We start from the raw sequence: 27,821 nt of genomic DNA, 5'->3' as shown, positions 1-27,821 counted from the left end.
TCAGAAGTGACCTGAAGGCTCATCTGCTGGGTGGGGAAGCAAACCAAGGAGCTCGTGGTCACTCCAGCTAAGTGTGCACACCTTGTATAGTTCATGTCACCTGTATCCACAGCTATGCATGCCAGAAGCCAGTTCCACAGTGCTGTCAGCAGATAATGAGCTCTGAAGGCTGAATTTTAAAAAGTTTCAAAAGACAGTAGCAGAGATGAGCATGTCTGGTTGAATTTGGGCAGGGTCTTGTGTAACAGAAGGAATAGGTGTTCACTACAGCTGCACAGATGGCATCAGTGACCTATAATTTCTGCTGTCAGATATGTCAGGTCTGCACTCTTGGGCCAGACCAGCCAGTTCAACACTAGGTCTTGAGGCTACAGCTCTGTTTAGCTTCCAGCTTTTTCCCAGTGCTGTAGATCCCTCACTGCCCTGTCTGGGCTGCTTGAGCTGAGAGGCCAACAATACTTCAGGAATGTTTTAACAACTTTCTGCCTCGTCCTCTGCACCTGCTATTGTAATATCTCAATTCTCAGTTAGCAAAAATTAAAGCTTCAGGCTCTCATACTTGCATGGAAATGTTGAAAGCATGAACCCTAAAGGCTAAAAGAAGCCAAAAGTCAAATAAAACTGTCCAGTGTTTATGTTCATATATTGTAAATTTAAATCAATATCATAAAACTGTTGGTACCTCAGTCCTGACAAGAGCACTTATAGGCCATTAAAAATGGCAGAAGACAAAGGGTATTTTAGTTGTTTATGCACTGTAGGAAGCAAGAAACATCTCCCATGCGCTAGTAAAGAGTCCAGGCTTTGTAGCTGGGAGTTGTAACAACTCATACTGTCTGTGAATCATCATTTTGGTAGGATGGAGCAACAAGTTACCAACAGTTCAGAGATTCATTAAAACCCCCGAAGTAGTGTTGCTTGCCTAAATGAATGCACAGCCATCAGCCACTGACAAAGAGCTCAGCTACAGGGCTCTGTCCCAAGCAATCACAATGCTGACAAGGTGATGCATGTTTTTAGAAGGGATTTTTAATCTCCTGACAGCAAAACAAAGTTAGTGTTATACAAACAGTACAAAGTTTACCACAGGATTGAGCTTTAATCTCTGGTGGTTGCTTATTGACTGCAGAAGAAACAGAAGCTACTCAGTGAAAAGACCTCCTCAATATCCTGTTTGCAGGAAAACTTGAAGGAGAGGCTCTCACCCCCTGCAGCTTTCCCTGAAACCCACAGTAAGTCTGAACTGAGGTCTGAATTGGAAGACAGGACTGGGCCTGGGTTGTTTAAAATTTGTGTTTATTCTGCCATGAGAGGACTTGGTTTACCTTAATGGGTTAATGATGATTCTGACCTTTCTAAAAGTTAGAAGAGCAGAAGTTGTGACAGGTGTTTTAAAGAATGTCACAATCTATACATGAAGATTTGCACTATCATCAGTGTTTGATGTCTTGAAGTCAGAGAGAGCAGGCTTGGAATACTTACACCCCCTGCTACCTAATGCCTGTCACACGAGACAGAAAAATACTGAAGAAATCAGTTGCATTTCTTCTTCATCCTCCAACGAGTTCCTCATCTTGGGCTCTTTATTAGCAGAGAACTGTGAGTCCTAATTTTCAAATGCAAACATGGGTACTTCAGTCAGTGAGACACAGGGTGCCTGCAGTTTGACAGGTTGTTTCTGTGTACATAACCTGTGTGTTTATCTGTGCCAGAAGTGTACAGCATGGGACACACGGGACTGATTTTGGTGAAGCTTGCAACCCTGGCTAATCTGCAGTGGGAAGCTAATCCTGAAAACTAGGATACTTACTTCTTCCTGTACATTTTTTAGAAAAGTCAGACTGAGCCACAGCTGTTTTAAAACTTCATGTTTCCACATACCTTGCTAAATTCCTATTTTAATCAGTGCCATGGAAGTAATTGCAACAAACAATTTAGAAAATTGACTTTGTCTGTGTTTTGTACATATTTCTGCACACACGGGCTTGGTTTGCTAAAACATTAATTTGCATAGCTTTTATTTCTTGCTACTTCAAAAGTATGTAAGTGCAGGCACTTTCTGGGCAGCATTTATGTTGGTTTGATTAGACATCTGGGTCACACAACTTCACTTCCATTCCCTGAAAAGCTGAGGGTAGTTCTCAGAAACATGTTTCATGTTGTGGAATTTGTTTTTTGCCAGTGTTTTCTCATGGTTTGTCCAAATTCTGTATGTTCCTTTTATAGTATATATCAGTGCTCCAGCATGTAATGCAAATGCCCTGAAGATATTTGTTACAGAAGAGAAAGGAAGATCTGTAGAAAATGCTTTGTTTTTTCCACAGCACTGGCCTTGACAGTGATTGGCACTCAAAGTCTGGACATAGTTTTACAGTGTGTTCATGCTGGAGCAGGTTAGATGTAGACTCTGTATTTACTTGTTTCCAGACTTCATGATCTTGAATTCCATCACTGTGCTCCGTAACTAATTGTTCAGTCATGGAGCCGTCCTTAGGGGTAATTTAACAAGTGATGTTCTGGGACAACCTTTGAGCAGAATTAGTGGAACAAATAATGCAGCTTGTTTTAAGATGTAACTTATGACAGAATTACACAACTGAAATAGCAGAGGACCTAAAATGTCCTCTTCAGGCTGCTGTTTAGAACAGAACGAAGAGAGGCACAGCGATGCAAGCTTCCTCCTGCCTCTCATGGCTGCATCTGCAAGTTTTCTTCGTAGTAGGGTAGAGAATTCATAGACTGATGTGCAAGATAGACTGAGATAATCTCTCAGCGGCTTTTCCAAGAAAGGTGGCTCTAGGTTTTGTATTCAGTGACATAAGAGCCCCTGAAAGAGGGAACGACAGTTTAGGGATCTAATTTCTGCTCCATGTTATTCTTTTCTTCAAGGTTCCCTGCACCTCTCTCAGCAATGGCTATGGTGTGTCTTTCAGACTTTGAAGCTTATGCTAAGAAGTATTTACCCAAGATTGCTTGGGATTATTTTGCAGCTGGAGCAGACGACTGTACCACACGAGATGAAAACATCCTGGCGTATAAAAGGTAATGTGAGGAGGAAATGAAGGGGGTTGTACTGGGACCTTTTAAACTGGTTTTGTGCAAGTGTTTGGACTTCACAAGCAAAGACACCTAACACCTTGTCCTTTCCAGGTGGGTCCTTTCCAGGAGGCCCCCATGCTAAATGCAAAACCTGAGTGACATACATTGTATGCTCTGATGCCAGACTGAGTATGGCACGGGTTGTATGAGGCTTTCGGGATGCTGAGGGTACAGGCAAGTGCTAGGGTAGGGTACAGTGTGCTATGGTATGTGTGGCGTGACAGGAAGGGGCACGAGTAGCTGTAATAGAATAAAACACAGCACTGAGCTCCTTGTGAACAGCAGGAAGCCTATGTGCAAGTCGGGTGGGATTTGGGGAACATGCTGCAGAGCCTGAGGGCAGACACACTGTACAGTGAGGCCTGGTGAAGTGGAAGGCTCAGCCTGGCTGCAAGTAGAAGGAACCTGGGGATGGACAGTGGGAGAACAAGACATGGTGAGCCGAGGCAGAAGATGCAGAAATTAAGTACTGTGGCCAGTAAAGCAGGATTAATGAAAAGTAGAAGTGACTGAACTGCTGGCTGAATTGACCTCTAAAAGCAAACAGACAGGACAAAGAGTCTTTGTTACGTGCTGTTCTCTTCATTGGCTCACATACCTGCTTTGCAGTTGGTGAATGAAGACCTGCCTTCCATGAAACTTCAGAAAACTCACTGAACATCTACTATCCTGAAGGGGGTTTTTTGCCTTACAGAATTCGTTTCCGGCCACGTATGCTGCGGGACGTATCCGTGACGGACATTAGGACTAAAATCCTGGGGACTGAAATCAGCTTTCCTGTAGGAATCGCCCCTACAGGCTTCCACCAGCTAGCATGGCCTGATGGAGAGAAAAGCACAGCCAGAGGTACTCTTCTGCTCTGGTGCCACGTAGCAAAAAGGGAGTTGTGGAAAAGCCTCAAGAAGCTGTTAGGATGACTTGAAGTGTGACTGAGAAAAATTTTCAGGCTTGAAGGGGCAAACTCTGTTCCCACTTTCTGACACCCTGCATGGGAAGCAGTATAGATGTGCTTCTTCTCCAGCTACCACCATACAAATTCAGCCCCATGGAGTCTGCTGCAAACTTAAGACAAGGGCAGTGGACACATTTCTGGCTCACACCAAAAACCACATAAGGTTTTCAGTCCTGGGGACTCTATATGTGTTGTGAAAGTGGTAAATGGGACTCAGACTGTGAATTCCTTGTTACTGGTTAAGAAATGTCTCCCTTGGAGAAAAAGATATCCCCTTTGCACAAATTCTGTGGTGGGTTTGGGGAGCTGACCCCTAGAAATGATTTTTCATCTGTGTACACTGAGTAGATTTAACAGTGCATTCCTGGGAGGACTCAGTCATAAAGATAAAATTCATGCTTTTTAAAAAAATGTAGTTGCAAAATGAAAGCACAGCTTGGTTAATTACCTCTCCCTTTTCTGCTTTCTTAACCATGGACCAAAAAGAGTGCATGGTAAACACAGTCACTGTTAATTCCAGGGGCACAGCTGCCCTGTGCTTTGTAGGATCACATGAAACAGGAGATCGGGTGGTCTCTGCAAACAGTGCATGGTTTTGTATCTGATGTCTGGCAAGAATCTTCAGATCCCTTTGTTTCTGATTCCTTTCCAACCCCTCCCAAGCGGCCAGAGCCATGAACACCTGCTACATTGCCAGCACCTACTCCACCTGCACGCTGGAGGAGATCTCCGCAGCCGCGCCCGGTGGCCTCCGCTGGTTCCAGCTCTACATCCACCGCAACAGGGCAGCGTCCCAGCAGCTGGTCCAGCGGGCGGAGGCCTCGGGCTTCCAGGGCCTCGTCCTCACCGCGGATCTGCCCTACACAGGCAAGAGACGCGACGATGTCCGCAATGGTTTCTGTCTTCCTCCCCACATGAAAGTGAAGAACTTGGAACGAGCCTTTGAGGTTTGTAAAATGAGCCTGTCCTTTCATTCACTGCGCTGGCATGTACCACATGAGACAAAAACCACTGGGTAACTGCTGCCTTGGCATTTGCTGTACCGGGGCGTATCTTCTCCCTTGCTGGTTCTGCAGCATCCTGGCTTGACCTCCTGCCAGACTGGATTCTGTCTTCAAAATCCCCATCCAGCTGCCTTAGAGACACTGATCTCCACCCCCATTGTAATTATTCTCCTCCAGAGACATGTGACATTTCTGGAGCTGCTGAACATGTCTGTTGGCAAGTTTGATTAGTCTGTTCTAGGGCAAGGAAAGACGCCAAGGGACCTGTGTATTGTTGCAGCTTGTTGTTTCCTTTTGGGTGTAGGGAGATGACTGGTCTGAGTACGGACTGCCACCCAACAGCTTGGACCCTTCGGTCACCTGGAATGATATCTACTGGCTGCGGAGCCTGACCCGCCTGCCCATCATCATCAAAGGCATCTTGACAAGAGAAGATGCAGAGCTGGCAGTGAGACATGGAGTTCAGGGAATTATTGTGTCCAATCATGGAGGAAGGCAACTGGATGAAGGACCTGCCACTGTAAGTGAGAGAGCACATGTCCCACCTTTTCCCTGTTTACGGTCTGCACGTTTGCATTAACCTGGGTATCTCTGTGCCTGGGTTTGTGTGTACACTTCTGGTGGACTTGAGTTTGTCCAGTGGCCATGGATGTGTGCAGATGTACTTTAGGTTTAAACTGGTGAGGTCCATGCCCTGACACAGACTACCTATTGAAGTATTTCCTCAGCTTCTTGGGAGGGCTCTGTAAGTACCACGTAAGTGCAGATAAACTACTGGCCTAAGTCAGGAAGAGTTTCTGCCTGTGTCTCCATTAGCTGGTGCAGTGCACACAAACTCCTTGCGCACTGCAGCAAAAAGGAAACAAAGCTCTGGAACCAAAAATGTACAAATGAGAGCATAATGTATTCTCATTGTTCACATCTGTCAAAACATGCAAAACAATGCAGCTAGATTTAGTGAGAGGTCTGCTTGCGTATTTACAGGCTCAAGTCTAAGTGGAAATTTATTGACTTGCATGAGCCAGAAAAAGGATAACTTATCTGGAGAAAAATTCCCCTGCTTTTTAATTTGTACAAAGAAATCATGTGTTGTTTGGATGTGTGTGTATTTCACTGGCGTAATTTGGCTTCTGACAGTTTTTCCAATTGCTCTTATTTTACAGTTCTGCATTGCACAGTATCTTATGAACTTTCTTTTCTCAGTTTTCTTTTGTAAAATAAAAATAGGTACCAGGGAATTCTCTTCTATTCTACGTCAAGGCTGACAATAATGAATAATAAAAATTAATAAAACAAATGCTAAAGGCATAATAACAGAAATGGCATCCACATTAGCTGCTCTTCTACCTTAAAAGTCACTTTACATACACAGACAAGGAATAGATACCTAGTTGGGCTCTGCTATTCTTCTGGTGCCAAGCTGGCTCTTGCTGAGCTAGTCCTAGAAAATTTCAGCCTGAAGGTTTTCAGCTTGAAATTCAGAAATAAAAAGAAGATTAAAAGAAGGCAAAAGGGTATAAAACACTGCAGAAAAGAGCCTTTTGGGTTTGCTCTGAAGGAGAGTTAATTATGTCTAGTGCAATGTCCTGCCCCTGGTTGTACTGCCTTTGGGGCCAGCATCTCTGTGTGGTGCTGCCCTGCAATAACATCCGAGGCTCTAATCCATGCTGGACTCTACAGAAAAGACTTTGGGGAATCAGGAGACCTAACCTGGAAGAAATGATTGACTGTACTACATAGCAAATGAAACTCTTCACAGATACTTTATGGGGAGGCACTCAACAAGTGGTCACCAGGATTAAGTTGAAATGTAAGGTTAGGTAGTTTGAGCAGTAGAAGTTTGACATCAGCCGTTTTTGCAAACAGCTGTATCATTCATCATTGTCTCAAATGAAAGTAAAATATTGATGACAGTTATCCCATTGAAATTTCTATTCTAAATCTTTCATAAATCTAGTGAAAAAGTTACTTTTTCACTTATCAAAAGTGATAGCAAAGAATATCAGCATAAGCAGAGCACTGGAAAATGGCATTAAGTACCTGGGAAACAGAATAGCAAGCTGCACATTATTCTGCAGCTCCTGGTGCTCACTATTTGTGATGCATCATCACGTTTCATTTGGAGAAGGTATCCTACTAAAGCATTGCATCCCTGCCTATCTCTTTGGAATATATCCTCCTTCTCTTGGAATCAAAAGCTGCCCTCAAGGTGAGACTGGCTGCTTCTTTGCAGATTGATGCTCTGGTGGAGGTTGTGGAGGCAGTACGAGGCAGAGTCGAAGTTTATGTGGATGGTGGAATACGAAAAGGAAGCGACGTATTAAAAGCACTGGCACTGGGAGCAAAATGTGTCTTTATTGGAAGACCAGCTTTATGGGGCCTGGCTTACAAGGTGAGTAAGGAGCTCTGAGTTCAAATGCCTGCTTCTCACACTCTCCAGCACTCCTGCAACTGAAGTCACAGGGTTTTCACCAGTGCAGAATATATTTTTTAATTTTGTTTTGCAGAGTTTTAAGTGGAATCATCCCAAATTGAATGAAACCCTGACATTTCCTGTGATTTAAAAATATCACTGAATTACACAATTTCCTGGGGTTTTAAACAATGAGATTTTGAAGGTGATAACATTGTTTTGTGGACCTGATTTCTTGGTGTTGCAGTTTGGCACTAAAATACTGTAGGACTCAGAAAATTGGAGCTGGGCTTATTAGCCAGAAAGATGAGTCTGACAATTTTATTTGCTTTCAGCAAATACTTGGGAACAGTACATGGTTTTGATACACCAGTTTCATAGCAGTGCTATGAATTCTTCAGAAATACACATAGAACTCCATCCCACTGATGGCTGAAATATTTTGGATGAGGCTGAGCAAAACTGTGTCCTGGAGATGCCTGAGTTTTCCACTGCTATTTCAGTTCCAGCTTTGCTGCTTAGCCCCTGGCATATTTCTATGATCCAGAGTCATGAATTAGGTGTCTGATGCAGAAGGTAAACATAATATAAGTAAAATTAAAATATTATTGTACTGGTTGGGTTTTTTGCTTTTTTTTTTTCTTTTTACACTCTGGATGGAACCTTTCAGAATTTTCTCTAAAAGAAAAGATACTTATTTTTATGGTCTAGAAACATTTTCTTTCTTTTAAATGGCACTCTTGTCCAGTGATGTGATTGCTGTGGATTCCAGTAGCTAGGCTTTGTGGAAGAAATTGCCTGTATCTTCTGAAAAAACCTGTAAGAGTTGGCAGTACTGTTTGTTTTGCCAGTAAACATCAAAAAAGGGCCTAAGATGAAAAAGATGTTCCTGTGAGTTGCCTGCACTTTTTCCACAATGCAAACAGAAAGGAGATGTGATTTGGGGGGTTCAGTTGTGCTTTGATATTATATTCCACGGAGTATTCCTAAAGATGTATCTCAGTGGCATTACCATAGCATACAACAGAGGAAGGGCACAAACACGTGCTAACATTGTCTGCACCCAAAGCATTCATTATTACAAGACATAAAAAGAAAATTTAAGAGAAAAAACATTTTTAATTCCTCCAGTATTTTATAGGGAGATCAAAATCTTATATACATTTTGTTGGCTTTTGAGCTTCTTGGTGTCACACAGAGAAAAACATATAGTCTATTGTTTTTTATATAGTTTATTGTCCAGTATTTGAGTAAACTACAGTTTCTGAAGTGGTACCGTATATAAAACTCTCATTAGTTCATAAAAAAACTGTCAGCATTGTAAGGCTTGACATTTTAAATAGCAAGCCCACTGGTGGGGGAAAACAGAAAGCTTAAAAAAAAGAGCCAGCTACAAAATGTCAGAAGTGAAAAACAGCTTTGTTTTCTTTCCCTGTTCAGATGTATCCCAAAAGGAAAAGCATCTAAATTAATCTGTGATGAACTGAGCACATCCATCATATCATTTTAATCATTCATCTGCATGAGAGACTGGAATTGGCAGGGACTTAAGGGACTATCCCAGCTCTCAGGGTGCAGGCATCCTGCAGCACTGCTCTGTGCCAGTGCTCCTTTTACCCTGACTGCTTTCTCTGTTGGGGCAGGGTGAAGAAGGTCTTCAAGATGTCTTGAGAATTCTGCAGGATGAGTTTCGCTTGTCTATGGCCTTGGCTGGTAAGTTTTTTTTTGTAATGGGTGTTACAGAGGTTTCTGCATGCAAGCCCTATAAAATCAGGAGTGTGAGGGATGGATCACAAAAAGGGAATCTGCAGGAGCTGTGCGGGTTCTTGTTGCTATACTTGAGGAGATTCTCTGCTTCCTGTGAAACCACTTGGCATTCCAGGTGTCACAGCCATCAAGTCTGCATGGAGGGAGTGGGTTAGAGCAGCTTTGTGACCCAAGTAAAGAGATGCAAAACTCCTAAGTATAGCCAAGCAAAACTTGGAATTTCTGTTCTCCTGGGAATGGCAGCATATGTTTTTCAGTACTTAGTTAGTGTTTATCAAGGTAAAATGCAACTGATTTTTTTCTGCATGAAAAATTCATTAAAAATGGATGCAGAGTTTTTCTCTGTGTGTTGGAGAATACAGTCTGTTGGTAATTACACATGCTTTAAAAGCCTTTGTGTCTCCTCCAAGCTTTTACTCTCACTCTGCATTTCTCACTCCTGCTCCCAGCTGTACTGGCCCTGTTTGACCCCTCACCAAACAGCAAATTTGCAAAGCCCGGTGCCAACTCCAGTTTTACTCATGAACAAGTGGGTGGTGGGCACTGGAACAGGCTCCCCAGGGAGGTGGTCACAGCACCAAGCCTGGCATGGTTCAAGAAGCATTTGGACAAGTCTCTCAGGCACATGGTGTGACTCTTGGTGTGCCCTGTGCAGGACCAGGAGTTGGACTTGATGATCCTTGTGGGTTCCTTCTAATGCAGGATATTCTGTGATGGTAAGTATGACATGCAGATCCAGTGCAGAAGTATTCAGACATCAGCATGCTCTAGCAGCCATGAACTCAAGTGGATAGCAATGTTGACTGGGAGATTGGAGCTGCAATCCTGCAGGGCATACTCGGGTTTTATGGGTTACTTTTTCAAGCAGTAAAGATTCCTTTTTTTTCTCCAGCAGACTTTTACAGTTCTTTACATGCAAAGGGGCACAGGATTCAGCAAGAGTAGCAGGTTGAGATCCTTTTGCTGGAGCTGTGAAATTCATTGGATAATATAATCTTTTGGGTTGGAAAAGACCTTTAAGATCATCGAGTCCAACTGTTAACCCAGCACTGCCAATTCCACCATGAAACCATGTCCCTAAGTGCCACATCTACATGCCTTTTAAATACATCCAGAGCTGGTGACTCAACCACTTCACTGGCAGCCTAGTCCAGTGCTTGATAACAATTTCCAATCTAAGCCTCTCCTGAACACAGGATTTGAGGTGCAGCCTCACCAGGGCCCAGCACAGGAGGCCCAGCCCAGGTCCTGCTGGCCACACCATTGCTGATAGAGGCCAGGATGCCTGTATCACACCTGGGCACACGGCTGGCTCATGTTCAGCCAGCTGTCAACAGCACCCCTATCCCACTCCTATTTGACCAAATGAAATGGGAATGCATACCTCCACCTCTGGCCACTTGGCACACAGCAAACCCTGTATCTTTCCTTTCTACATTTTTCTGCTGACTTGACTGGACCAGATTTCACCCTGCTCAGTTTACTATAAAAATAATATTTTTCGTGTTTCTAACTCTTCTTGTGAGGGGAGTCCGGTGCCAAACCTCAAGGCTGAAGATGACATTGAGGAGTAGAGATATCAAAGTACCAACCTATCCCAACCTGGCTCATACAAGACTGTGATTCAGAGCAGGGGGGCTTCCAAGCTTCATCCACACACCTTTCTCTCTCATGAATGTTTCATTTATTGCAGGCTGTGCCAGTGTCTCAGAGATTGGCCAACACCTGGTTCAGTTCTCAAAGCTGTGATCAGCCTCCTGCCATGCCCACCAACTAGAGGCAGCTCAAGCTGAGGCCCCAGCCAGACTGAAGATGAAAAAGGAGGTGCAATAAGTACCTTATAAGGCCTTCCAGAAGCTTCTGAAGAGATTAGGAAAGGCTCTGTGTTCGCACAGGCTGCGCTCTGCCTTTATTGAGACCAATGAATTCCTTAAGAGTTTGGGTAATTATTACTTGCTTAAATACATTACCTATGTTGGGTCTTCCTCCAAAGTTTTGCTACACTGGACAGCCAGACATGGAAAACTACATGCCCTGCTTTTTCCACTTGTCATGCCAACGCTCACTGTAACTCAATCCACACACCTCTCCTGCTCTGGGACAGTAAATGTTGAGGCTGCTATCTTTATGGAAAGACCATAGATTTGGTGTTTCCTGGATCTATTCATAACAGATATAGAAACAAGATGCATAAGCTACCAGGGACCCCAGCTACCCTTTGAAGGTGGGGACAGTTCTTGCCCACTGCTTCTAAATGCAGAGCAATGAAAGAGTGGAGCAGAGTACAACTTCTGGGGCAAAGAGCCAGCTCTCAGTGTGCAGAGCCCCTGCCTCACCCTGCTTTGGAGCTGGAAGATACCCTGGTACCCATTTCCCTGGAATGTGCAGGGGGACCCATGCTACCAAAAAGTGACCTTTTGCATAAACCCTACCTTAAATTGGCCCAAAAGAGGCAGAAGGAAGAAGCTAACCCTGTTAGCTCATTCTGTTTAGACTTTAATTTCTCTCAGAGATAACAGTGTCTGCAGTGATCTTCCAGAGGCCTTCACACGGAGGCCTTCCTCTCTGTTCCAGTAACAATAAACCTTGTCAGCAGACTGACAGCCTGGCAGATAAGACTTGGGAATTAGACCACATCACACACATTGATGGATTTCAAGGATGTACAAGAAGAGAATGAGACAACTGGGAGTGCTCAGTCCCGAGAAGGCTAAAGGCAGGGGGAGGGGGGATCACATCGCTGTCTTTTACCACTCGTTTGGATCCAGATCAGCTTCTTGGATGTGTGCAGTAAAAGGCTGAAAAGCAATGGGGACAAGATGCAATGAGGAAAATTCCAAGTAGAAATCAGTGGGGGGAAAAAATCACCATGAGGGCAGTCAGATACTGCAACATAGGGTTTGTGAAACTTCCATCATTAGTGATATTCAGAGCTTGACTGGTCAAGGTCCAGAGCAACCTCTCTGACACTGCTGTGAGAAGAGGTTGGCACAGAGATCTCCAGAGGCCCCCTTTAATCTGAATTGTTGGGGGATATCAGAGAACAATGAAATAAGAGCTGCACATGAGATGTGTACTCTGCCATACCACTGTGCTGCCATGATCAACTACGTGGAGCTGCAGAGGCAGTACGTGTATCTCTGTGAAAGGCTGTAAGAAAGCATTTTCTGAGAGAAAAGCAAAGATATTTGGTGAGTGAACTTAAACTAAGACATCACAGGGTTCAATCAGGCTGAGTCTGTTTAACAAGCCCAGTTTTTCCAAGACATTGAGAGTTTTCTATGATCTGTATTAGGCCTGTGCCAATGCTTACCAAAGTTTTATGCCCCCTTGCCTGTGCCCTGTTCTGCTTTTTGTACTTGACTGTTGTGAATACCACTGATACACATTCAAGCAAGGTTAAATCTTACAAAAAACTGTCCCTGAAGATTGTAAACATGTGGGTTAAGGTGCAATCAAACTCTGCTGCTTCCTTGCATCCCTGGAGGACGGGACAGAGAATCAGTCTACTTACAAGGGTAGTTTATCTACAAAATGGATCCAAATATAAACATTTTTCTTTGGCATATGATGCAAATTTCTCCAGCCTTTAAATATATGATTCACCCATCAATTTCAGCTGAGGAAATAGTAAAGGGAAAAGGACATAAAGGTTTGTTTCTACTTAATTGCCCAACTTATGGGCTCTCTAATATAGCAAAGACTACTACCAGAAGGTTTTTTTGATCCTGGAGATAATGTCTGAAATGTTTACAATCACCTTTCTACTGGAATAATTTTGGTAGTACTGAAATAGGAGATATTTTCTTTGTCAGATTTGAAGACACAGAAACACTGAAGCCCCTTAAGGTGGTTTTCTTCATACCTTGATTAAAGCGTCTTACAACTGTTTCCCACTATAAGAAGTTCAGAGTCTGGTGCAGGACAGTTGTCCAAAGGTTAATTATTTAAATCTTGCTCCCTCTTGTCAATGTATAATTAGAAGAGAGGAAAATGTTTCCAGGAGGGAACAGTGCCCCCCACCCTGAAGGGCAGAAGTTTTCCTTGAGTAAATCTACACCTTGAAATACAGCCTCTCTCCCAGAGCTGCCACCATGTAGGCATTTTGAGCTTACAGGCATACAGTGGCAAGAAACACATTAATTTTCCACATGAGAAGAAACACGAATTTGTGTGTGTGTGTGTGTGTGTGTGTGTGTGTGTCTTTTTGGTCACAATTACTCTATATTTTGAAATCAAAAGGTCCAGTTAAGTAATGAGCATGCTTTTTGCTTTTCCCTGCTTCAGTTCTCATCAGTCTGGGCAACAGGGCAGACTTTAGAAACCGCTTTCCTGAATTAAAATTCTTTCTGGATGAAAAGATCTCTTCTCCCATTCTTAATCCTGGATAGCCTGATTGAGTACAAAATTGTTTTACCTGATTCCATAATAAACAGCATTGCTAACATTGTAAAATTACATGTTATCCTATCTAAAACTTCCATTCCTTGCAATGTTATTGCATATAATCATTCCAGTACCATGATACAGTTTTTTCCTGATGCTGCTGGGAATTTTCCCTTCACTATTTCTCTTTCTGTTTTCTCCACTACACTCCCTCCCAGTCCCTTTTTCTCCTTGTGACAAGGCTAAGAAAACACATTCTCTAACACCTGCCAGTCATTGCCTCAAAGTTTCTGTCACAGTAAGCACCAGTAAAGTCAGAGGAGCAGCAGGGCCAGCAAATCAGGGACACAGCTGGGATGGAACATGGCATTGCACATGCACTAAGCTATCCACTTAATCCATGTATAGCATTCCTCCAACACACCCCAAAATGCACAAGCTCTGATTTTCTAAAATGATGCTCTTAGTCATGCAGTCCATTCTACAGCAAAATATCAGATTGTGGCAGCTTTGTTTTATAATGAAGTCAAAGAGAAGGAAGACATCAACATTGTTAAAAAATGTCTATGCCTCAACACCGAATGCAGCGTTGGTAAACTTTTTAGATACTGCTCAATTATGTTTTAGTCTGCAAGTCCCCTGCCTGTGCAATAACTCTGAAGTTCATCAAGTTGTTCCTGGTGGTCTGGGGTCTGGTGGACTTTGGCCTTGTTGCTCATTGGCACCACTCTGGGGTGTACAGCCCATTCCAGCATCTGCCTCCATGTCCTTTGGGGAGCACCAGAGCCAGTCTTGTCTGCACAGGAGGAGCTGTCATGCCACCCAGGAACCCCACCAGCAATGTCAACAAGAAACAAGGGGTGAAAATGTTGTCTGCAGGTGAGACTGCAGGAAGCACCAGTAGGTCTGAGCTGGAATTGAGCAAATTGCTGCTGTCTGACCACTGATGTTCACAGACAGCAGTTCAGATGAAGGCTGCTATGTAGTGATGTATCAAATTCCCTCAAACTAAACCAAGCATTTGTCCAAGTAGTACCTAAGAGGACAAAAGCACAGCAGCAGTAAATCTCCTTACAGTCCCCTAAGCAGCACTCATATTCTCATACAAGACACTACCCCTGCTAAACTTGGTCATTCTAACAGGCAAGCTTGGTGTAAGAGAGCATTTTCTATCCTAAGAGGCTGTGTGGTGTTGTCTGATTTTATAATGCCTCTTTAAAGCATTTTATTTCCTTTCTAAAAGCAAAAAGGAAGCCCTGTTTCAGAGAATGCTGCTTGCAGCAGCAGGCTTTGGCCAGTTATTTTTCCTTGCAAAGTGCACAAAATTAATTTGCAGCAGCTTCTGATAAGAGCATACAATGCCAAGGTCTTGACTGTGAAAAGCCAAGGAAAGAAGCACTGATAAGAATTTTTTTAAAGCTTTGTTGGGGTAAGGAACAGATTTTCAAGGATGCTGGGACTGAAACAGTTGCCAAAACTTCATCATCTGTGTCAGCTAGAAACCTTTCTCCCCCAAAAGAAATGGTTTTGCTTTCCTCCTGTCACTTGCAAGCCCAGTTTTGCTCTAAAAAAGTGTGGCATGCTTCTTCTACAGCTTTTCTCCAGGGCTGTCTTTAATGAGTGAACAAAACCCATGATAGAATAAAAAAAGGAGCTTAGCATTTAGTGGCACGAATGGAAACAAAGCATTTTTAGAGATCCATTCCAGCTATGCTCCAAATCAGGGATCCCTTTTTCAGTGATTTCAGCCTAATTAATTGTGTTGCTAGACTTCTTCTTTGCAACTCCCTTTTCGCTTAAGGCAGCTCCCTATTTATCTTCCTTCTTCAGCAGGGATGTCAGCCTATCCCTGTGTGTGAGAGAGAGAAAATACAGCTGCAGTCTGTGTGTGCTGACAGACCCAGGAAGGCAGAGCTGGCACTAGGAGCTTCAGGCTAATGCCTAAGCCCTGCCCTGGTCTCACACTAGAAAACAGTTTTGAAATGGAGTGAAATGCCAGGGAGAAACACCTGGGTATTTTCCCTGCAGAGACACAAACAGCCTGACTTTTACTAGGTACTCTTGCACAAGACATTTCCAGAGGTGAACCTTTCCCTCCTGCAGCTTGAATTTAACTCTGATGGTACATTAAACAATTTCATCACTTCAAATGCCTCTAGTATACTGAACAAATACAAAATCCTGGGGCTTAGTTTTTGATCTTGCACAGAGAGAGTGAGAAACCCATGTTGTAATGGGGAAGCCCAGTACTCCCAGTATGGAAGCCCAGAAAATATACAGCACTAGAGTCTACTCCTCAAACCACTCTAAATAGCTTGTCCTGCTATTTGTATTTAATTTTGATGCTCCCTACCTTCAATATTGGCACAATTTTGCACAAGGAAATGCAGCTAGAGAGAATTATCAAGATGAGGGTTTATTCTCTGAGGATTTAGGGATGCAGGACCACATCTAGGCTCAGACCTCACTGCATCCAGAGCATTCTTCTTCGGTGGGAGTGGTGTGGAAGCATCACATTCTTTTGCAGCAAAGGAGCCATTCAAGAGGGAGGGGAGCAAAATGACTGAGGTGGTGCTCTGCAGTATATAAATACAGGCAAATCTCCCCCACAGTCTTCTGAGTGCTAGAGAGGTGGAACTGAGACTCGAGGCAGACTTTTGTGGGAAACCTTTGTGGGGTTTGTTCAGCATTGAAGTTGTTTTTGAGCATTTTCAGATTTGTTAATTTAATTGGTTTGTAATGATTTGTAAAAATTTTTTCTTTGCATGGGAAAAAATGTGGACTACTTCTGAATAGGAATAACTAGCAAAAGTAAAACATGCTTTAAAAATTGTTTGATGTAGGGATTAAAGTTTGTTTTTCAGTAGTGTCTCCTTCTGGTAACACCCTTTGATTTGTAAAGTCTCCAGAGGTTGATGTCATATGTTCATTCCCTCAGGCAGGAGGAGAGCCAGCAGGAGAACCAAGCTCAAGACACAGAGGAGCAACCCAGAGCAATGTCCCTGGCTGGGGTAAGCTGCCTGGTGACAGGAGCAGGAGGATTTCTTGGCCAGAGGATTGTGTGCTTGCTGCTGGAAGAAAAGGAGGCGCTGGCTGAGATCCGACTGCTGGACAAAGCCTTCAGCGACGAGGCACTCGGGAGATTTGAAAGTAAGTGCCATTCCATGAGGACTGTGTGTGCAGCTATGTGTGTTGCTGTCCCACATGGGGAGCCTGGAAGCCTTTACCTCTCATCCAAACCAGCTTTGCAGATAGAGGTTTTACCTCAAGGAAGCCTTGCTTTATCCCTGTCTCTCCCCCCAGCACAAAAATAGGGCGCAAAATATGAAAACAAGAGTGTTCTTGTCAGGCCCTGAGGCTTCTTTATGCTGTTCATGCAGTAAACAGGCTGTCTTAAACCTGACTTCTATTACAACAAAACCCACAGAGCAAAATTAGTGCAAAAATCTCACACTTCTTCTTGGGGGAAAGGAAAATGCAAGCATTGCTATACTGTGCTGGGCTCTGGTATGCCAGACTAAAAGGCAGTGACAAAGTTGTGCATACAAATTCTAATGGTTTTCTTCAACCTGTGATTAATTAGATTAATAATGATCTTCTGGCTGAGATCTGTGGTGAGGTATTTTTAAAACTGCTTTTGTTAGTAACATTATTGCAGTTTCCTGTTTAAGCAAATGCTGAACACAGAAGAGACAGGACCCATTTGCAAAGTGCACGGCAGGACTCTGCCTTCTTGAATGGACTGGAGACAGCACAAGTGAGTGATGTGCCCAGTATCAGAAACAGTCTGTGGCAGGGAAAGCATCTCAGAGTGTTTAATTTTAAATGTCCTATTTATTGAGATACTGAGCACATCTATAAAAAGGCCCATAGGGGGGCTAAATTCAGTCAGGTTCATAAGTCCTTGCATTATATTTACTTGACAATAACTTCCTCCATCATATCTTCACTGCAAGGCTTCCTCTGTACAGGCAACTATATGGGAACCCTTGAGGAATATCTCTGTATGATTTGCTAAAGTGCCTCGATCACTCTAGAGCATTTAATGTCATCAAGGAATAGCAACAGTGCTCCAGAAATGTGGTACAAATTGCACAAGCCTTTATCATGGTTTTATACAACTCAGACTTCTTCCTCATTAAATCTGACTCAGCATTTCACTGAGGATTTCTAGATGCCCTTGAGCCTTGCAGCAGCCCTTCCTGCTCTGGGTTCCAGAGAGTTTCCACAGAAACAAACCCAAAACCTGCAGCTACAGTAGAGGCTGAAGCAGCAGGACTGTGTGTGGTTTAGCACTGATGCAGCAGTGCAGAGGCATCTACACTGTTCTAAACCAGATGAGTTTTTTGGGGATAATGGAGCATCCTGGGGAGTGAAAACAATTGCTTGTGTGGGCACAAACTTGGCTGAATGTCAGCAAAGGTTTTGATGGTTTTGGGATTTTTTTTTGTTAATAGGCAAGTTCTGTGCCCTTTTTCCTTATCCTCCCTTCTTCCTCCACTGAGCACTGCCCACACACCCCCTCTCCTATTCTTTTAACATTCCTTCTGCCTATCTGAGCAGTGCAGGAGGTAGGGAAAAATCAGTTACCAAAGCCTTTTTTACCCTATTTACCCATACAGGTAGTAGGGACCACAGACTGACATTCCAGATGCGTTTAAACAGATTTGAACTCCTGCACTTTGACTGGCAGCTCCTCCGTCTGTATCAGCCCTTGTGGTTACATCTCTTCTAGTGTCCTGCCAGTCCCTGTACTCGGGACTACCTGGAATGTTTCCCTATCATTCCCTTTCAAGCCCTTCTCTATCACAGTGACTCCTATTCCAGGTGTGGGGCTGCTACAAAACCTGTTGGTGGGGCTGGAGTCTTCTGACCTGCATTATTTTTACTACAGGGACTTTTACTTGCTAGCAGACATTGTCTGGATTTCTGGAATAGCCAGGAGCAGAGCTGAGTGGGTTTTTTCCTCACTAATCTCTTCAGCACCTTGCACTTGCAATATCTGCTCAGAGTCAGGGCTGTGGGTAGTACGACAGAAAAGTATGTGCAAGTCACAGGTCTTCATGCCAGAAGGCGCTCAGGGGCACTCCTCTTTTGTCCAAAGAACTTTCCTGCTGGGAGCTTGACCATCACACTCAGTCTGAGTAGGAGAGTGGCATTTGTGGTCTGCCACAGCCCCAGGGAGTCGGGGATGATCCAGTCCATGTCGAGTGCTGTGAGTTGGAGCTTACCCAGTTACACTGTGTGGTTGAGAACGAACGTCACGTTGAACATGGTATTTGTTGCCTTGGGTTTCTTACCTCCCATCTCCACTTCTGATTTATCTTTCTGCCTTTCCTGTGCTTCCACTTACACGATTCTTTTTTGTGTTGTTTACTGTTGCATTGGCACTTCCGGAGAAATCAAAATTCCTATGTTGTTCTTAAGTTTAGGGCAAATGTTCTGACTGTATTGCTGAGTCAAAAACTGCTCACAACAGGACACTGAATTTCATTGAGAAATTATTGCATTTTTAAGCAAAAACTACCCCACAGCAAGCAGGGAATTTACTTACCATACAGAGGACACAGAAACCACTGGTGAAGAAGAACAAGCTTTCCCAGTGAGTAGGTACTTTGTCATAATCACTTTATGCAAAAATGGAGAGCTGACTTGAATTTATTCTGTTCCTCCCCCTCTGACCTACCCACACGTGTTCTTTTGATGCTTGGGCAATGGTTTGTGTAGACGGAAATCAAGTTTCTCTCTGCTGTCCACCTCACACTGAAACCACTCTCTGAGTCACTTCTTCTTTCCTCTCTTTGCTTCCAAGCTCACCTGTAGTTTTCTCTTCACCCAGAGCAAAACAAGATCAATCTGCTGATTCCTGGCATGCAGCTGATGCTGCTCAAGTCAGCAAGGCCCATATTGTACTTACCATGTAACTTCTGCTGGCTAAAATGGAACAGAGGAGCAGATTTCCTGACTCATATCACACACACAAAAAGCAAGCCCAAACAAGGCACAGAGCACCTAGACAGCAGATTTCTTGTGATCAGCTTTAAAAGGGACAGGCTTATTCTGTACATTTCCCAAAAGCTTTGATATGTATGTGGAAAAACTTCAATTTTCCTAACTCCTGCCTGGGCACTGTGATCACTTTGAAGGAGTCACATGTCAGAATTTATGTTGTGAAAACTTTTTCTGTCTGTTCTTGGCATTATTGCAATCCCACAAAGCCTTATTCATGGAGAACATCAACCTAAGGGCAGTAAAAAGACTAATATTTATTAGAGCAAATCTGACTACCAGGTGCTTAATAAAAAGCCCAGCCCTAGTCTGACACTTTTGCATCCGTGCAAGTAGAGGTCAGTGTGAACCTTCTGGAGATTGAGTCCTAGGAAATGAATGCAGTCTGTAAAATAAAAGAGCAGAAGAGAGCATGTGGCAATGACTGTGCTGGGGAGGGCAGGAACTCTAGATTTAGTAACAGTTTTGCAAATGTTTCACAAATCTTAAATCTCAGACCAACTGTGTGGTGGGGAAAAAAAAAGCCTCTTAAGCCTGTTGCATCAGAATAATTGTTAAATTGATACAGGGTTACATTCTAGCATGCTACAGAGAAAATGAGATAAAACCATTCTAAAAGACATTCCCACTCAGTTCCAGATCCCAACAGCTGTCTCTCTCAGTGTTTCATATTAAAGACATGGGATGAAATACTGCCTGCTTTGGAGCTGGTGACAAAGCACTTGGGTACAATTTCAGTCATGGCTGAAGCTAAAGCTGTACAAATTAATCAGGTTCTTCTCTAATCTAAAAGGGGCATTTGATTGTGCTGGAAGAAGGACAGAGGCTCTCTGCCTGTGGTGCAGAGTCCCTGCCCAGTAGCTGTGCCTGGGGAGCCACCTAGTGCAGCCACAGCAGAGGCTCTCAGAGGATTTGCTGCAATGACACCACCTCCTTACAAGTCGTGGGTCATGCTGAGAAAGTCCTCTCCTCTCCCATGGTATGGCTGCAGCCAGGCCAGATGACTGAGCAATGCAGAGCAGCATTGCCTTGGACTGTAAATTTTTCCAAGTGATCATCTGGTGCTGGCTCATGTTTGTGTAGCTCTGGGCTGCAAAAAGAATGCTTCTGCCCAGCACAGCTTAGGGAAGGATGGCTCTGAGACCTAGAGCTCCACTGGCGTCACACACAGCAGCTGCTGTGGAGGGAGAGGGCTTAAAAAGCAGGATTTAATCAAGCCAGGGCTGAGGTAGCTCAGGAGAACAGAGTTGAGAGTTCAAATATGAACCAGAAAGACGTGAAGGCTAAAAATGACCCCAGAGCACAGACACTGAAATGGAGCTGGAGCTGGAGTTGGAAGAGGCACTGTAAGTCCTGGCCAAGGTACAAGATAAAGATGTGTAAGAGCTGTATGTAATTTCTTAGAAGAGCTGCAATACAGGCAAAGTAAAGGGGCAGAAAGTAGGTATGAACACATCCCTGTGCTCACATGCTCTGGGTGGAGAGAGATCATTTATCACCTTGAAGACAGGAACATGCAGTGCCTGTTCAGTACACTTGGGTTAGCACATCTATAGCCAGCCAGTTGCCAGAACATGCACAGCTAAAACTACTCCTCTGTGAACTTTAAAACAGTCACACCTAAAGGAAGCTTGCTAGCAGCAGAAAAGATTTCTCTTTAAAAAAATAAAACAGAAAGGAACATGTTGAATATTGGCTCCAGACCTATGGTAGGTAATGCAAAATAAATTTCTGTTTAGCCCTGTAGGTAGAATTTGACAATAGAGTAATTGGGAAATGCCTTCTGTTTCACAGCCTTAAAATATCCCTGCTGTTCCTGGACAGTCAGCACCTGCCAGGCAGGGTCAGCCCTTCACCAGTCCTTCCAATGCTCTTCTTAGGATGCCTGTAAGGTCTTGTGCTCTTTTTTCTGCTGCCCTGCAGAGTTCAAGGGCAAGACTGAGGTGAAAATCCTGGAAGGGGACATCCGAGATGTGACATTCCTGCACCGTGCCTGCCAGGGGGTGTCCCTCGTCATCCACACGGCTTCCCTCATTGACACCCTGGGCCTCATCGAGAAGAAGCTGCTCTGGGAAGTCAATGTGACAGGTGAGCAGGTGAAACACCTCTCTCAAACCCACGTCTATGTTCTGATCACCATCTGCTCAGGAAAGGGAGCACCTGTCCTGTGTTTGTTATGAGCCAGGTTAAGGGGGTTGTTCTGCACCTCATGCAGACATACCTAAGGGTGCAAAGCCTGTGCTTGTGCAGCCCCAAGCAGTTCTGGGCCTCTCCACACCCAGCCTTCCACTCCAGGGCAATGCAGGACCATTCACTCTTGTCAACACTTACATATGCCCATCCTGAGATCTGCACAGGCTCTGTCTTCAGTGGTGACAGTCATAAACCCACGCTCAGTGGAACTTTCTGAAAGGAATTCACATCTGAAATCCCAATGCCCACCTCAGAAATTGGTTCTTGTTCTCCCTCCCCACATAGCATCCCTGCCTGTGTACAGTTTTCAATTTTTACAAACACTGCAGACTCTGTCTGCAATTACAGAAACGTTGCACTGATCCACAGCCTGTGGCTCTCTTCTTGCTATTCCTTTTCTTCTCCTTCTTCTCCTTTTCCTCCCATTTGCCAGAAGGCAGTTGATAGGAACAAGAGCTCTCCCACCCTGAGCTTATAATTTAAAATTCCCCAACAAACTCAAAGCTATGGGAGGGAGGGGTTTCAGTGACTCAGTGATGGGATGTTCCCTTCTACTAAGGAACCCCCATTCTTCATGAAAGATCAGATGAAGGGAGAAGATTTAGACTTAGGAATGGCCTGCATAGCATCAGTTGCCAGGAAATTTAAATGTATTTCCTTAAAGAATGACTTCACCCCCCCATCTGTGATGCCAAAACCCTCAGTGCCATTCAGAGAACTGGTATAACCTAACCTGCATGCACACTGACCTCGCTGGCTGTGTTGCTTCAACAGCTTGGGGGAGATTTGGGGAAGATGTTCTTATTTACATGAACGGCTTTCCCAGTTCTTTTGTTCCTCTCTGCCACAGACACAGGGCTTCCTCACAGGAAAATAAGGAACATACCTGTAGAGGCATCACTTTCACAAATACTGGCTGCTCACCAGTGTTCAGAAGAACAGAGAATTCTTGGTAGTTGAGTTGTTTCTTACATGTACCTTAAAAACAGTGGGATCACATTTTAGCTGTTTTAGCATGGCTCACTGCCTGTACCACTAGCTCCCAGACCCTTTCATTTCTGCTCAATCAAACCCACAAATTGTCAGTGATTAAAAAATAGAGCCCAGTGGGCAGCCTCTTAGGCCCCTGTCAGGAGGGAGGAGCAGAAAGGCAAGTTCCTGGAAACCTGTGCATTGGGTAATACGAAAATATACGTGGTTGGTAGCTCAGAAAGAGGATTTGTAAAGCTCTGTGTTTATGATGATACTCCTGCTACAATCCGGTTTTTCACAGCAGAATGTGTTGCCTAAACACATTTTTCCATGGGGAAAAATAATTTTAAAAACAATTACAAAAAAAAGAAAAATCAAACAAATATTAAAATGTCCCAAACCCAGAAAGCTCTTTAGTTCTGACTCCCCACTACTCACTCCCCTGCCAACAGTGTCTGCCTATGGGTGAAGAAAGCCCACTGGGCCAGTGAGGGTAAGCTGATAACATTTGCTAGAATGAAATACCATCCACAGTCCTGCTGCCAGAGCCAACTGACCACAAGGTCAGTCAGTGAATACTGCTGCCCTCTCTGCCCTGTTTCCTCCCATTTCCATTCTGATGCTTCTCTGGCTTTCTGACCAGCCAGGGCACTGCTATGTACTTCACAGTCTTGCAGGATGAAAGTTTTGTTTCTCCTAGGAAACAGAACTTGTACAATATAAATGTTTGAAGAATCAGAAGTGGATGTTCACAAACCACAAAGGACAGAAGAGAACAAGTTAAACATGCCCTGATGCAGGGCTTTCCTCCACTGCCACACAGTATCTCAGAGCAAAAATATCTCTTTAGGAAGGAAGGGAAGCAAATTTTTAAAAGGGAAGGAATTGAGAAAATAATTGATTATAATTGAAACAAAATACCTTCTGTGAACCAGATCCTCAGCCAGAAGGGCAAGCAAACCACGGAGATCCACTCACTGAATAAAGCATGTAATAAAGCAATAATTTACTTTATTACATGCTGTTTGGAAGACACTCAGATTCCCATTACTCTAGGAATCTTTAAAGTTTTTACATACAACTCTGATTTGCAAATAAACCACATTTTATTTGGGTGAAATTCATCTTGAACAGATACCAACTGTCAAGATAACTTTATGTTTGCTTTTTTTAAAACTTGCTATCTCATTTGATTTTATCAAGCCCTTATGCACTTTATTACTTTCCCTCATTTTCTAAACAGTATTGACAGCAGGAATTAAGCTATTATTTTAAAAATAATATAAAAAAATTATTTTTTCCAGATTACCCTGGCTTGTATGTCATCAAAACATAGTGACTTGCATGAACTCATTTTTCACATTCATTTATTCCTGTCTGTGTAACTTTTTTTCAGTGCACTTCCTTAATGTTTCTGAAAGGCTTATCCAGATTTGTTTTCCATTTGTTTCAATTTCTTTCTTTTTCTTGTTCAAGCTTAGAAAGAGGAATTTTGGTGCCCTAACAATATTCAGTTTAATAATGCTTCCTATTTTTCACTCATTCACGAGTCCATGTTCTTGGCTCTTCTGAACCTCTTTAATTCATTATATTCGTTTCAGTCACACTAGTTTGATCTGCATTGTGCTGCCTTCACTTGTTGCTGTGACAGACTGAGCAGAATTGGAAGATAATTTATGTGCCTCATTGCTGGTGTTTGAATTTATCCCCTAGATTTTAGGCTACGCTCTTCTGATACTATATCAGTCATTTTAGTTTAATGTTCCTTTGCCAAAGATGTTTCCAAATGTCTTTGAGCTGTGTCTTCTCTTCCAAAGTCCACTGGCCTTTTTACACTTAATTTCTCCCATTACACCATGCACAGCAAATAAGGCAATTTCTCAATTGCCTCAAAGCTGGGTGGAAAAAGAAGACTAAATGCAACACATTAAAGTATTTATTTCCCCCTTCAGTGTGCTTTCCTTGTTTAACCTTCTTGACTATTTGAAAGACTTTGAACAGTTGACCTCTGCTGCCCCCAATGAAAGCATTATGATAGGATTTTAAAAGTAAGAAATCCTGTACTACTGCAAAGAAAAGCCAGAAGATGCCAGAAAAGGAGGCATACACACATAAACATCACTTTTCTCACTGCACTTTATGATCTTTGACTTCATGTTATTGTGCCTTGCTTTACCATGTTTCTCTTCAAGCCCTTCTCTTTAGTCAATTGAATATTGGATAGATTTGCACTGAGTGTGATGGATTTTGGACCAAACCTTCAGGTCTTGTATTAATTCTGTCCCTTCTTAACAAACAACCCAAGAGCATCCTCACGCCTGAAAAACACAGGCTTCAGCATAGAGCATGGATGATGCCTAAGGAGAGGGGCAGCTTCTGAAGGTCCTCTGCCTTAAGCCAAGTCAATCCAACCAAGAGGCACGAGTTCCTGAATCTCTGATCAGTACCCATGCTAAGTTAAGGAAGGGCAAAAATTTTATTCTTGGCGTAAAAAACCCCCACAGCATGCAATTAGGACCAAATGTTCACCCTTGTTTAGCTCTGGAAGGTGCCCTGATGCTACTTAAATACAGATTCAGAGCAGGTTCAGTGTCATTGAATATACTGCCCAGTTCAGGACAGGATTCTCCCAGCTGCAGGGAGGGGAGATCTGGCCAAGCTCAGGCCAGAGGTGCTGTTTCTGACTTGAAAAGCCCACTTTTTCCTGGCTGGGGAGCTCTAGACTGCCTTGCATGTTTCTTTTTGAAGGTACTCAGCTGCTGCTGGAGGCATGTGTCCGCTGTAACGTCCAGCACTTCATATACACCAGCACCATAGAAGTGACAGGTCCAAACTGCAAAGGTGACCCCATTTTCAACGGTGATGAAGATACAGCTTATGAGAGCACATCAAAATTTCCGTATGCCCAAAGCAAGAGACTGGCAGAGGATTCTGTGCTGAAAGCAGATGGCCAGGTGCTGAAGGATGGTGGCACGCTGATGACTTGTGCCCTGAGATCCATGTACATTTTTGGGGAAGGGTGCCCGTTTCTCCAGGGCCATCTGGACAAGTGCCTGTTGAACAAGAACGTCTACCTGCGCTTCTCCAGGAAGGAGGCTCTGGTGAACCCTGTGTACGTGGGGAACATCGCCTGGGCACACGTGCAGGCAGCCAAAGCCCTCCGAGCCCCGCAGAAAGCCAAGCACGTCAGGGGCAAGTTCTACTACATCTCAGATGACACTCCTCACATGAGCTACGCTGATCTGAACTACGAGCTGACCAAGGACCTGGGGTTTGGCATTGAGCCCCAGCTGCCCATGCCTCTGACAGTGCTCTACTACTTCTCGCTGCTGCTGGAGATCGTGAGCTTCTTGCTGCGGCCCTTTGTCCGCTACATCCCCTCCACCAACCGCCACCTGGTCACGCTGCTGAACACCCCGTTCACCTTTTCTTACAGAAAAGCACAGCAGGATTTTGGCTACGTGCCCCGCTACACGTGGGAGGAGGCCAAGCAGGGCACTGGTGAGTGGATCGCCTCTGTCATCCCCCAGAGAAGGCTGTACTTGCAAAGCAGCACTGCCTAAGCCTGAAGAGAAGCTGAAACCCAGCTAAGCAAGTAGGGCCTTGAGCCAGGGGTGAGCTGGGTGAGCAGCAGCAGCAGATCTCTACAAAGCATTTAAATGAATACTTTGTGTAAGAGCCCACTGACACCCCCTGCCTCCAACCTCGGAATAAATAAAAGTGAAATGCTCATTTGTTTGTTGAGTACAGGCTGATGAGGATAACTGTACTGCATAGTCCACACCCACTTCTACATCTTTGCAGCACAAAGACTTATTTTAGTAAGACTCCACACAGTCCATGGTGTGAACACTTCAGCTCTTCTTTCACTCCACGCCACCTCTAAGGCTCTTGTAAAACACAACTCCTCCTAGAAGTATGATTGCACTTTACAAATGTGCACCACTCAGCTACACCTTGTTCACTCAGTGCTTGCCAACCTCACTGGACAGGCAGCAGGCAGAAGCCACCTGATTGGAAAAGCTGTAACAAATCTTGCTCACTTTTTCAAGGGTGTTGTGCATTTCGTGTGCTGTTCACCCAACAGTCAAACTTTAAGCACTGTAAACAAAGCGAGATCAAAAGCACCATGTAAGTGCAATACAGTTTTAGTTAGGACAGTGTGTGCAGGGAGAGAAGGGACAGATTTGGTCAGGTGAATACTTCTTTATACTGATTTTGTGATAATTTTTTCAATAAATCTGGTGGGTGTCCAGCAGAACATCTTCAAGAAAATGAAAGGGAGAAAAATATTGCAGGACAGCCTTGATCCCGGAGGGGTTCCCACTGCAGAGTCAATGTATTTGTGAACACTGAGGAAAAATAAACAGTGCTGAAAAAAATCATGCTCTTACCACGTTTCAGCTGGGAACAAAGGCCAACTTTAGCTGATAGGTACACATGTGCTGCCCCTGTGCTTCTCTGATGGTCACAGGAGCTTCTGCAGAATGTGTAACTTGACTTTTGGGCAAAAACGCAGACCTTGTCTGAACAAACAGATATGATCCAGTGTTTGTTTCTTAAACATACATCTCACTTGCTGAAAACAACTCTAAAAGATGGGAATTTCTCTGTTCTGTTTTGGATAGTGGACCAGAAACATTTTACCTGACTCAGTACTAATGTAAATAAATCACATTTCCAGGGATGCTGACAGCTCCAAGTCTGTGCTGAGTTTAATTATTCAGTGCCCTAGACATTAGATAGTCCCAATGCAAATATTACTGTGTGCTTTAGTAATCTTTGGTTAACTATGTAAGATCTGAAGTGGTAGAATACCAGACTCCCGAACTTCCAGTCAAATTCTGGGGACACATACCCTCCACAAGGGTATGGGCTTTGGTTTCCATCTGCTTGTGAGAAGATTACTTAATCCCCCCCCCCTTCAGACATGTGATGATTCACCTTTTCTGCCATGGTGACATTGCCAAACATCCTGAAGGAACACAGGGTGACTTCCCACAGAGGTTTGAGGAGAGAAGGAAGG

The 27,821-nt window shown here is 43.8% G+C and overlaps 2 protein-coding genes across 7 annotated transcripts; both read left to right on the top strand.

The window, feature by feature from the left end:
• Positions 1-1,144: 1,144 nt before the first annotated feature.
• HAO2 (hydroxyacid oxidase 2) lies at positions 1,145-11,181 on the top strand. Of its 2 annotated transcripts, none has more exons than XM_069019106.1 (8): positions 1,145-1,232; positions 2,890-3,042; positions 3,794-3,945; positions 4,715-4,998; positions 5,360-5,575; positions 7,289-7,447; positions 9,112-9,181; positions 10,929-11,181. In XM_069019106.1, exons 2-8 carry the CDS (start codon positions 2,912-2,914, stop codon positions 10,982-10,984), a joined length of 1,068 nt encoding a protein of 355 aa, XP_068875207.1. In that variant the 5' UTR covers positions 1,145-1,232; positions 2,890-2,911; the 3' UTR covers positions 10,985-11,181. The 2 variants fall into 2 exon arrangements, with proteins under 2 accessions (XP_068875207.1, XP_068875201.1); XM_069019100.1 differs by lacking the exon at positions 10,929-11,181 and adding an exon at positions 9,891-10,628.
• On the top strand, positions 9,161-27,497 carry LOC138112257 (3 beta-hydroxysteroid dehydrogenase/Delta 5-->4-isomerase-like). Of its 5 annotated transcripts, none has more exons than XM_069019085.1 (4): positions 9,161-9,181; positions 16,560-16,771; positions 21,554-21,718; positions 25,544-27,497. In XM_069019085.1, exons 2-4 carry the CDS (start codon positions 16,618-16,620, stop codon positions 26,356-26,358), a joined length of 1,134 nt encoding a protein of 377 aa, XP_068875186.1. In that variant the 5' UTR covers positions 9,161-9,181; positions 16,560-16,617; the 3' UTR covers positions 26,359-27,497. The 5 variants fall into 5 exon arrangements, with proteins under 5 accessions (XP_068875186.1, XP_068875178.1, XP_068875162.1 ...); XM_069019077.1 differs by lacking the exon at positions 9,161-9,181 and adding an exon at positions 11,014-11,177; XM_069019061.1 differs by lacking the exon at positions 9,161-9,181 and adding an exon at positions 16,214-16,298.
• Positions 27,498-27,821: the final 324 nt, after the last annotated feature.

Source organism: Aphelocoma coerulescens, chromosome 1 (assembly GCF_041296385.1).
Source record: "Aphelocoma coerulescens isolate FSJ_1873_10779 chromosome 1, UR_Acoe_1.0, whole genome shotgun sequence".
Lineage (NCBI taxonomy): Eukaryota > Metazoa > Chordata > Aves > Passeriformes > Corvidae > Aphelocoma > Aphelocoma coerulescens.
Note: the sequence above shows the minus strand (reverse complement) of the source record. Positions and strands in the feature narration are given on the sequence as shown.